The sequence below is a fragment of the Tetrao urogallus genome (assembly GCF_951394365.1).
Source record: "Tetrao urogallus genome assembly, chromosome: 6".
NCBI lineage: Eukaryota > Metazoa > Chordata > Aves > Galliformes > Phasianidae > Tetrao > Tetrao urogallus.
Window position 1 is genome coordinate 18,811,250 of NC_136819.1, and position 12,340 is coordinate 18,823,589.

At 44.3% G+C, this 12,340-nt stretch overlaps 1 protein-coding gene across 1 annotated transcript in view; it reads right to left on the minus strand.

The window, feature by feature from the left end:
• The window catches only part of ABTB2 (ankyrin repeat and BTB domain containing 2), a gene marked incomplete at both ends in the record, with an annotated part of 128,331 nt that extends 126,018 nt beyond the window's left edge, over positions 1 to 2,313 (minus strand). The window contains one exon of the mRNA XM_079537886.1: positions 1,449 to 2,313. Within this exon, the coding sequence (XP_079394012.1) occupies positions 1,449 to 2,313 (865 nt within the window). The remainder of the gene's footprint in view (positions 1 to 1,448) is intronic.
• Positions 2,314 to 12,340: the final 10,027 nt, after the last annotated feature.

Here is a 12,340-nt window from a genome sequence, read left to right on the forward strand (position 1 = left end):
GATGTCTGCCTGTCTGATATGGTTACATATTGTACCAGCACCAGGAGCACAGCCCAGGCTCCTGGAATTTATTTCACATGCATTTAGTAGTATAATCACTGGAGAGAGTGCAGATAGAGCGCATGAGAGGGTTTGTGAGCAGCCATCCTCTTACAAAGCAAGAACGAAGCAGGCTGAGCTGATGTGGAGATGCTGCAGCACTGCACCTCTGCACTATGGATCTGAATCACTGTTACTGTTTGGACACCAAGTAACAGTGGGCTGTCAATGCACCCACGGAGCAGAAGTCAAGGGAGCTAACCTTTCCCTTTTAAAGTATTTCATTAGCAACATTCACCCAACGTATCTCTGTTCCTCAGAAAATCTGCTCCTTGTCTCTTGCTGTGAGATTACCTTTTGCAGAGGATCTAGACACTTGGTTTTATACACAGTTAAAACAGGAAGGTATTCTGCATGGAACGCCTGATTGTAACAATGAGGCCAGCAAAGGCCATGAAACTGTGTGTGGATAGATTACTTGTCCAAATTAAATGTTTCTCTAAATTTTCCACAAAAAAAAAAAAATAAAAATATGGTGCTCCTCAATGTGATGATGCAAAACAAACAGTACAGGTTCTCAACAGAACTGTCAAGACTTAAGCCTTTCAAATTGCTCCTCATTCTTTTAAGTGGAGGTCAAAATTCCTCTGTCTGGTTATTTCCTCAACTGTTCAAAAAAAAAGAAAACCACCAACTGCTTTCTGAACAAGTTACAGACGTACCTTAACGCTATGTTATTCTCATTACCAAGGCACCATCCCACATACTCATTTTGGCAAGCCAAGCTCAAGCTCGTTTATGACATGAGTGCAATTATAACACAGACTTCTGGTGAGCAAGAAGCAAGTCTAAGTGAGAAGCAGTTAGACATTTCTGTTCAGAAACTAAATTTCACTACCGCAAAGGAAAAAAAGACCTCAATGTTGTTTTCCCTCTCCAGGCTGTATGTGGGAACAGCATCTTTAAGACGAAACTGCGAAACTGTCAGTGTGACTTATTACACATTGGCGGGAGACCAAAGTAAACTTTGTTCAAAACACTGACTGTATTTTTCAGAAGAGCATCTCGCAACGCACATTTCACCCTCTGAGCGCCAAGAAGCAACGCTCACATGCCAGTTTGAGCAGGAACACTCCCAGCAGCAGCTGGTAGAAAGTCAGAAGACATCTGTTAAGTCAGCAGGGCTTGGCTTCCCACCACCTCCACACCTCATATAAACTGGTATGCCCTAAGAAAGCGGTGTCATTCCAGTCTGGTAGACATCCACTTTGTGTGTGCACAGGACACTATCTGGGCACAATTCTGATGAAAAGCAAAACAAACAAACACAAAACAACCTAAAAAAACCCAAGCCCATGGAAAGCATCTATTTTAACGTGACATTTGCTGAGATGAAGGCTGGCCCTTACCGTTAGCGTTCTTCCCACAGATGAGGTGCTCGTACGGCTGCAGCACTCCCCAGAGCTCAGCATCGTTGTTGATCACCATCTCCAGGATTTCAGCCGAGATCTCCCCTCCACCGCCGTCCGGGCTCTGACTCGCCAGAACCCTGCCCTTGATCTCTTCTACCAGGTTCTCCATGCAAGCGGTCAAGGAGATGGCCGCGTATTCGTGGATCCTGACCGAGATCCTGGTGTCCACCATCCACCTGAAGAACCTCCCCACCGAGAAGGTCAGCCCGCACCTGGCCGATTTGCCCTTCCTCAGCCCGTCCCCGGCGCTCATGCTGTAGAGGGAGAGCGCCCTGACGGCGGCCAGCACGCAGCTCTCGGCCAGCGCCCAGCTCTGGATGAGCTTGACGGCGCTCTGCACCTCGAAGCGGGTGCACTTGGAGTGCATGACGCTCAGGCGCTGGGCCTCCCTGGAGACGCGGATCAGAGCGCGTCTCAGCAGCTGGGAGAGCCGCCGGACGGCCTCGACGGAGAAGGGCCTGCCGCTCCCGTCCCCCTTGGCCTTTCGCAGTATTCTTCCGATGTCTTCATCGCTCCAAGGGTACTCCTCCAGATCCGGCAGCCTCGGGCACTTGGAAAAGATATCGGCGACCTCGGGGTCCTCCGGCAGCACCGTGTTCACCGTATCCCAGCTGTTATTCCGACTGTTCATGGAGCCCGAGTAGTACCACCAGTTGCCCCTGTGCTGAGAAGAGGTGAAGGCTTGGGAGTTGGACTTGGACGAGGAGAGGCTGAGGGACCTGCAGGAATCCCCTGCCCCATAACCAGAGTCCAGAGTCAGATCCTCCAGGGTCTTCAGAGTAGAGCTGTATATCCCAGCCATAGGAAAGTCGGGCGGGCCAAACGCGAGGCGCGCGAAAGGTGAGGCCGGAACGGATCCCTCCTGCGCTCAGCGACCCGGAGCCGCCGGCCGAGCAGCGGCGTAGCGGGCGGGAGCTCCCTGGGCACGCCGGCTCCGCCGAGGGCCGGCTACCTCCATGCCGCGGGCCGGCTGCGCTCGGCCATCTTCCGTCCCAGAGCGGCCGGCGGCGGCGGCGGACGGAGGGGCGGCGGCGGACCGGGCGGCTCGCGAGGCCCCGGAGCGGGCGCGAGGCGGGCTGCGCGCGAGCCGCTCGGCGGGACACTTGCGGCGGCTCCGAGTCAACTTCTCCGCCGCGCCTCCGCCGGGCGCCCCGCACGGCCGCATGCAAACGAGCTGAGGGGAGAGGCACCAATCGGCGGCGCCGACGGGGATCGTCTCCGCCAGTGGAAGCCGAGCTGGGCGGCTAGTATGCAAAGCGGGCGGGTGGGCGGGGCGCGGAGGGGACGCGAGGACGGCCGGGCGCGCGGCTGCGGATCCGCGAGAGCGCAGCGCTGCTTTGCGCCGCTCTCGGCCGGGCGGCGCGTGCCTCCCCGGTGCCGCCAGCACAGCGCAGCCCCGGCCGAGCCGCGAGAGAAAGCCGCCTTTGTGGCGGTCGTCTTCCGCCTTCGCCAGCCCCTCTTCGAGAGCCATCCGAAGCGGCTCCCGGTGTTTCCCCGCTTTCTCGGATCGAGGGTCGCGCACGCCCGGTTCGCACCCCCCCCGCTCCTCCGCCGGGACCAGCGGCTGAATGGGGGATTGTGCGGGCTGCGGCATGCCGGGCTCTGAAAGGAGCCTTTGTGCGGCCGTTTACACAGCCCCGACCTTGAACCGCGCAGTGCGAACGGCGTCCGGCAGCGCCCCCCAGCCCCTTCGGGTCGGCAGATGCAGCGCGGGACGAGGGCGCCACCTGGCGGCAGCACGGCGCCACGTGCGCGGCTGCCCCACCTCGAGCAGCGCTGCAGCTTCCCCCCACCGAGGACCGCGAGCCGGGCGGAACGCGATCCTTAACCTTCTTCCAGTCACTTGAAAATAAAGCACCTCAGCACTTTATTTGTATTCCACGGGTGGTTCAGAAATAGGATTTTTTTTTTTCCCCTACATCTTTCTAGTACCTCAGTTATCAATCCAAACTTCTCCATTTTGTTGGACTTTTCAGGCCTGAGCGCTGTGTTTAAGAGCTTCAAGACCAATAAAGACACCAGAGCTGGCCAAACACGTGGTTATAAGCACCTAAATGTAAGACGAGGCATTACTGATTCAAAGTAAGCTGTTCCAGGTCCTGTGCATTCAGACAGTATGCTTGTTTTGCAAAACACTGCCTTCCCTCTTTCACATCCATACTTAATCCTGTATGCTAGGTACAGAATACTGCCAAGTTCTTCCCCTTAAATTTGCTTTGTTCCCACATAGTGCCCAGGCCCATCTGGACCACAGCTGCCAAAGTCCTCTTGTTCACTTCCACCCCCTTCATGCCCCCCTACGTGTCCCCTATGTCCTGAAAGCACCAGCACTATGCTTTAATTCCTTGCCTAACACATCAGATTGTACACATCCTCCTTTCCCCTCCACCCCCATCTTCACGCTAAACCCTGTAGGAATAAAAATCAGACGGGGAGAACAATCTGTCATCTCTCACACTAAAAGGCCTTTGTGCTTTGTCCTGTGATGTCCATTCACAAAGCTTGCTCTAAATTTCTAAGGTTCTGCCTGCTTCCGCTGAGTCACACTATTACAAAATGAAACATGAATTGCTGAGAATTGCTACCTGGTTGACCAGCAGAAACTTTATTATTTAAAGAAAATGCAGCGGTGTGTTTGTATACAGCTTTACATTTCTACATGTCACATCTACTATTCTCACTATCACGTCCCCTCTCCTCCTGTACAGTTTGTTATTCCTACAATGCCAAGTAATTTAACACCACAAAAATCACCCAACTTAACAGCACTATCTGCTTTCTTAACTCCCTCAAGCAGTATTTCCTCACGGTTAGAAGTTAAACTCCTTGCCATTTTTAGAATTACACAGGCAACGTTTTCTTAGGGGACAATACACCACCTGGTAAATCTTTCTCTCCCTTCAATGAAATGAGACCACCAACCTTCTCCCAAAGCAGACAAACCACACAGCAGAAGCCCCTTGAGGGCAGAAGAGATATTCCTTACTGGAGATCTAAACCTGAAGGCAAACCATGTGATAAAAGCAAAACTTTCTGGGACACGGGAAGAAGGGAAAAGAGAAACGAAAATGAGACATATTTGTGTTTTTACCAGCACTTCCTAATTTCCCACAGGTTATTTATCCACAGAGGAACAAATTCATTTTGTTGCTGGTGTTCTCCAGTATTACTTCACTGTCTCTATCATAGAACAGCTAAATGAAGAATAGGGCGTGGAAGGAAACAATAAAATTATTTCCTTCAAAATATTTTCCTTTATGGAAGGAATTTGTTTGCTTTCAGACCAGACATGTGTATTTGTAACTGAACTACAGACTACATTATGAAAACCAAGGCATGTTTCCAGAATGCAAATATTATTCCAGCTCACACAAAATTGCCAGCCCCCAAAAAATCAAAGCACTGATAACAAGTTGACATTTCTTGCTTTAAAAAGACAAAACAAGCATCATGCTGTCTTTATGCTTTTGACTGGAGCCATTAGGGATCACGTGTTTAAACACTGAGAGTCAACTTTTGCTTTGGAACAGAAGAGTTAAGAATGGAAAAGCTATTGAAAGACTTCCAGGATCAGAGGCTCCAAGTATGTAACAGCAGAAATCCCATCATAAACAAAATCTTCATGCTTTAGAAGCCCCATTTTCCTTCATTTAAAGGCCTCAGAGCCAGGTGTTATTCCAAGCTCAAATGCACTACAGATTATAAAAAAGTCTTAAGACTATAATTCAGAAGCACATAAAAATTAATTGGAATTAAAAAGCATCATCATTCTCTGACTTACAAATAGCAACTAGACAAATAACATCGAACCCACTTTTAAGGAAATAGAAAAAGCGAATGTAAAACCCCTATAAATTTAACTTGTACAAAAGACTCCAAATTAATACATTTAAGTGGCCAATAATTATATTAATATCACCTTCTGCAACCAGAAATTTTAACATATTCCTGGAATACAACATTCACACTTGCTGTAGTAAGCAACAAAAACATCCCTTACCTGCAAGTCCCACATGAGCTAACTTCAATCATTCTGAAGTAAAGAAGACTCAGGTAGTTCCATGAGAAAAAGTAAAAACAACAGCAAAACATCCCCAGCACAGCAATCAGAAAAACTATTCGAACAGTGCAACCAAACCCCTAAATTAGTACATCCAAAGCACCTGGCAGAGGAGCTGTTTGAAGCCTTATTTTTGCACCTGTGATGGTTACCACTAGAACTTTTTTTTTTTTTAATTTGAGCAAGTGCTAATTCTGTTTTTAATGCTGTAAGAATATATAACGTTTATCTGGCGTGGTTTCCACTGTACTGCAAAATCTCCGTACAGCAAAGGTCTTCATTTTCCTGTCTAACACGAGTTGAGGGTCTGTTTCAGCAAATTACCAAATACTGGTTGCTGATCTCACCAGCTAGCAAGTAATAATGGAGGCACCAACTGCACCCTCCCAAGGGGAGACTTCTTCCTGATATGTAATGAGGTCAGCTTCTTCTACACTCATCTTGGTGCAGAATATATTTCTAAAGCTTATGGCATTAAAATTTCAGAACATGGTAGTTGATAATTTATAGGTAAATTTACCACATAGCAGTAATTACATTTTAAAAAGAAAACGTAGAATCTCATGCCCTTCAAAATCCTCAGAAAATCATACTATCCCTGTGTAAACTCTTCAGGTACTTAAAACGTACTGGAATTTTCTACAGAGAACGTACTGAAGAAATCTCCAGGCTTTTTAGTAACAATTAGTGATTTTACTTTCTCCCTAAGTTTTATCTGTGATTCAGCAGAGAATAAAACTATATTTTGCTATTAATAATTCCACAGAAAGTTTTCTGCTTATTTTTCTCTCCAATTGGTCTAATAATGGAAGTTTGCTACTGTATGGGAGCTGTTAAGTCCACTAAGAACCCACTGACTGAGCACCTGGGGAAAGGATCGGTCAGCCCTGGGAGCACAGGTGAAGGCAATTCAGCTGTGTGACAGGAAGGGATGGAGCCTGGCTGCACCTCTCTTAGACCTCACTTAAGGGCTGGCTGCCGCTGGGGAAGGATCTCTAGTAGGAGATTCCTCCTTGGTGAAGCCTTCTCCTGCAAAGCTGATGTCTTCTGATACGGGTGAGTGATCTTTTTTTCTTTCCTTCCTTTATGGCACCTTTCTCTCATGGTGGCTTTTTTGTCATTGCATCTTTGTTGCAGTACCTTTCCCATTGTATTGATCTAATTGCTGCAACTGCCCTCTCAGCTCTTGTCTCATGGAAATCCATAAAACTGTCAAAGCAGAACTTCCATTTTTTTAATTTCTCATCATTATTTTTTTTTTTTCCTGTAAGTTACCTTTGTCTAGGAATTAATACTGATTTGTTTATCATTTGAAATGATAAGGTTAAGGAGCATTTAACTGATTAGACATACAAAGGTTTTGGGGGTCTGAGAATATGAGTGCTGAGGGAGCTAGCTGATGTCACTGTAAGACCACTATTCAACATCTTTGGAAACTCACAGATGTTGGCGGAAGATTATTGAGGACTGGAAGGAAACAAATGTAATTTCTATTCCTAAAAAGGTAAGAAGGAGGATTGGAAAAAAACACGGGCTAATCATTCCCATCTTTATCCTTGGAAACTGGGTACAACCAGCAGTCCTGGAAATAATTTGCAAATGCACTAGGAGACAAAAATACTCTAGAATGGCTAGCATTGATTCATGAAAGGGAAACAATACCTGGCTAACCTGACAGCCTTCTATGAAGAAACCACTTTCATGGTGGATGAGAGAACAGCAGATAATATAATTGATCTTCATTTTACCAATTGTTCCATAACATCATCATGGGCAAATTGAAGAAGTATGGCTTAGATTAGTGGTCAGGGAGGTAGACTGAAAGCTGCCTGAGCTGCTGCACTTAAAGAGTTGTGATCAGCATTGAAAACCTTCTGCTGGAGGCTGGTTACCAGTGGTGCCCATGTAAGTTTGCAGGTAATTTAAAAAAAAAAAAAAAAAAAAAAAAAAAAAAAAAAAAAAAAGTTATTGATTAAAAAAAATAATAATAATAAAATCAGGGGATCTTTAACAGGCTAAAGAAATGGTCAGAAAGGAGTCCCTTGAAGTTCATCAAAAGTAAGTGCCAAGTGCTGCATCTAGGGATGAATAATTCCAGGCCTCTGTATGTGCTGGGACCATCCGGGAAAGGAAAACCTGCATTAAAGGAAATAGAGTCCCACTGGACAGCGCATTCAATATGAGCCAGCAGTGCATCCTTGTGGCGACGAAGGCCAACAGCATACTAAAGCTGCATAAGAGAACTACCAGCAGGTGGGGAGAGAGAGAGAGAGAGAGAGAGAACCCTTCACATCTACTCAGCACTGATGAGGCATACATGGAGCGCTGGGTTCAGTTCTGGGCTTTCCAGAACAGCAACGACACCAACATACAGGAGAGAGTCCAACGACAGGACACACAGATGATTAGGGGAGTGGAACTTCTGTCGTATGAGAAGAGGTGAGAGAGCTGGTGTGATTAGCCTTAGGAAGGCAGGGGTGGGTGTTTGTGAATAAACATCTGATAGGAAGCAGAGTAGAAGATGCAGAGTTAGGTGGGCTCTTCTCAGTAGTGCTCAGTAAAAGGCGCAAATCAATATATGAATATTTCAATTGAAGCATGTGAAACTCTTTTCCTGTGGAAGGCAGTCAAACTCTGGAACAGGTTGCCTGGGGACCTCCCATCCTTGATATATTCTAAATCTAACTGGATGTAGCCCTGGATAATGTTGTACTTGACCCTGCTTTGTGAGTTGGATTTGATGACCTCAAGAGGTGCCTTCCAAAATCCAATTACTTTCTAAGAATGAGAGGAATGCTGAAGATACTTGTTCCACTTGTAGATTTAGGAAAAGCAAACTAATCTTGGAAACAGCCAGTAAGATCTCATCTAATTTAAAATATAAGTCTCGACAAAAATTCTGTCCAGAAATGTATGTTTTGTACATTCGTAGTGAATGAATACAGTATCTGACATTAAAAGGTTTTCATCTCTAAGTGCACAACACAACTGAAAAAGTGTTACAGTGAGATTACTGTAGATGATTCTAGGATGTGGAAAACATGAAAATTAAGGATCTGTTTCATCCTTTTGTTCCATGAATTGCACAACAAGATGATTATGATGACAAGGGTGGGGGAAAAAGCTCTTAGAATAAAAGAGTAGCATTTTAACCATGCATTAAATTCTTGGATCGTTACTTGGTGCAATATCAGTAATATTTCTCATTTACTAGCAGCAAGGTCTCTTAACAGCAAAGGTTGGTGGCAGGCAATCATACTATGCAATTTGTAACCAGGTTAAGGGGAGGAGACAGATAATAGCTGCAAATATGCTATTTTTCCAGCTCTTTATCAGCTATTAATATAACATCCAGCTATAGACTTAACCAGGATAAATTTTCATAGCTACTGGATACCTAGCTCTGCTATAATACCAGATCTTATGAGTGCATGTGATTAGTTGCCAGTGGAAATCGTGAGTTTGAGGCACTTGCAGTAATAATGGGGTCATGCATCATGTTTCCACTACTGTACCCTGTACATGTAGAAACATGCTACAATCCCATGTGCCAGAGTACTTGCGTATTTGGAAGAACTCTGGGTGTCAAAATTACAGTAATTACTGTAGCCATTCACTGGCTGTAATATTTATGTCTCACTAGACACCTGATAGAACAAATCACATATACAGATTGGAACGGATGCGTGTCATGCTTCCTGGCACATGTTTACTGAAATAATGTTTATATCCTGATGTCTCTCTTACTAGTCAGTAATACAGTGTTGAAAATAACATTTATCAAAAGCCTGTAACTATGATCACTGAGTCAATTGGAAGAATAGCCATATAGACAGTTAAATATTGAATTTGTCACTGTCCCCTGGCAGGATACTTCATCTTCTAACTCTGCAATAAAATGGATGCCCTAGACTGTATCAGTTCATGCTGAGAGTAGTGTTTAGATATAGTGGCAAAAAAAATAATAATAAAGACAAATGAAGGTGAAATGCAAGGGCAAAACCTTAAGACTACTTTGCATGGAACAATTTATATCCTTAGCACAATAGCTAAGTATTTATTATGGCACTGATATATATATATCAGAATGATATTATTATATTATATATATATATTATTATATCATTATATATATTATATATATATAAATAGCTTTCTAGCTGGTACAGGATCTCATTCTATGTGGGTCCTACAAAGCCCTCACAAGTGTACCCATCATTTTGCACTGACTGTCTGCACAAATCCCTCTCTTTCTGGGTGGGCTTAGAGCTTTATTTTTCTCAGGAATAACAAACTTAGTAGCAGGAGGGTTCACTGTGTCACAGCAACCCACTTACCCCATGTTGGTTGTATGGAAATTACAGAACAATAGTGTTGTGTTCCAGGATGTCCACCGAATACCTACATATTCGCTTATGAGAAAGATGCATACCAGGTTTCCCAGTGATATGTGAACAATTGCTGTTTGACACACCCCACATAATGGGGCTGCCCATGAATGCTGATGAGGCAGTGCATGTGGCACAGTTTCAAACAGATCACATTCACTGATATGGCACTATAAGCACAACATGCCTTGCCTCACAGAGTAGTCAACAAGTGCACAATACCTTGCATATGTAACTGCTTAGAACAGTTGAAGGACTGCCTGGAATAACATTTGAACTGCATAGTAATGAAGACTCTGACTTTCTATTTATAAAACTTGATAGAGATCTGGTTTCTTTCCCTATCCCCTACTTCTGGATGAGGTAGCACCTCTTTCAGTTCAAAATATATTGGTGGGGGAAAAAAAAAAAAAAAAAAAAAACCATTGTGCACTGCTGCCCATCTTTCCGCAGACATCTGCTTCACAAAGACAAAGCCTGTGTTTTTTTTTATATGAGAGTCTTATGGGAGTCTTAAAACTTTCTTATAGATCATGTTCCTGGAGTAGAGCCAGATGGCTCATCGCAACAAGACATCTACAGAGCTTGGTATCACATTCCAGGGGAAGAGAAAACACCTGCAAGAAACAAGTAAACTAAGAGACACAGGTACAGGAAAATGGAGTAAAGGTAAGGAAAAGCAAGCTTATGTATATTATGAGATGTACAATGTGGTAATGGAACTTATTTATTGTTTGACCTGTCTTCAATGAAGAGTGAATTAAAAACTTAGTGATACTTTCAGGTGTTTTGTTTTGAATTGGAGCATGCTTTTGAGGTGACTAGCAGCATACATTCTTGTCTATTGTGCAGCTGGTAGTCACTACACTGTCCACTGACAATGAAGTGTGTCTAATACAGTGTCCCATGAGCCTTCCTGTGCTCACTGTTGATTAACTTGTGTATGCAGGTACTTTGTCCGCTGTAAAAGGAGTAAACTAGAATCTTCTATGCTGTGTGAGCGTATCTGACATCTGGTAAATAGTATCCCAATCAGAAATGGAAATCCTGGGCTGAAGGTTAATGAGTGAAGACACTGCTGTGCTAAATTGCCCCATTTCCCTTTTGTGTTCTGAGGCTGCCCTCCACTAAAATGTCAATAGTGTAAAACAGGGTAGGCACTACATATTCTCTAATGCCTGGATTTTTCTCTCTCCCATCCATGCTGGTATGCCATGTGTGGCTTAGGGGGCCTGATAGAGTGGTAGGACCATGGAAATATATCTTCTGAAATTAGGAACCTTGTAAAGGGAGGGATGGGGTTTTGATAGGAAGTGTACAGGAAAACATCAGTGGAAAAAGAGAGGAGGAGTAATGACTGGCACTTCACCACACTGGTGTTGTCACATAGTTTCTATAAACTTCATTCCATGGTGTTTGTTCCATAAGATGAAATGAGGGTTGTACCCAGGCAGCACTGTATTTTGTGATCTGTACAGAAAAGTTTTCAATGAAGCACATATGTGCATGGAAATGTATGGACACTTGTCAGAACACTTTCTTTCCAGAATGTGCATTCTACTGTGTCTTGTGCAGTCACATTCTCTCCTTTTGGCTGAATAAAATTGTGATGTAACTTAAGAGAGCCTAGGAGGCTGCAAAGGTTTGGTCTCTTTCCTTTCTGTGGTGCTCGTCTCCTCTATGTTAATAGCTGCCTTATTCTTGCAGCTGACAATCTTGAGAGAAGGGCATACTGTACTCATATATATTAAATCACACAAGTTCTTTAACTCATGCTGCAGAAATTCATGTATATGCTCCTTTCATTTTCTTAAATTTGAAATGTCACTTCTCACCACTGCTTACAGAGTTGTTTCTCTCTCAAAGATCCTGTAACAGTTTCAGAAAATCTTTTTACTCTATACCACTTTATAATAGCACAGGAACATTTTTCCAGCAAGGAGACCACTGACATCTGCCAATTAGTTATTGCCACTCAGGTTGAAATACATACTGTATGTAGACAATAGGTAGATAATTACCAACTCCCTTTTTTTCTTTCCACCTGCGTCACTGGGAGGATATACCTGTGACACACCATCTGTAATAGAAGTCTGACAGTGCTGTATAATGTCCTATATGCATAGCACATCTCAGTTAACTAGCCCTGAAGAAAACCACACAGGAGAATAGTCTCCGTGATTCAGTAAGAGTGGGGCTGGTGCCAGGGTGCTGTGTTATGGGACCCATAAGAAGCCAATAAAAGGATGAACAAGAGATGTATCAGAGGCTGGCAAAATGATGAAATTGAATGACAGCTGTTGGGTGGATGTCTTAGAATAAGTCATTAGAACTGGATTACAACAAAAACCTCCTTGTTCAAATGCTTAAAAATATGATTC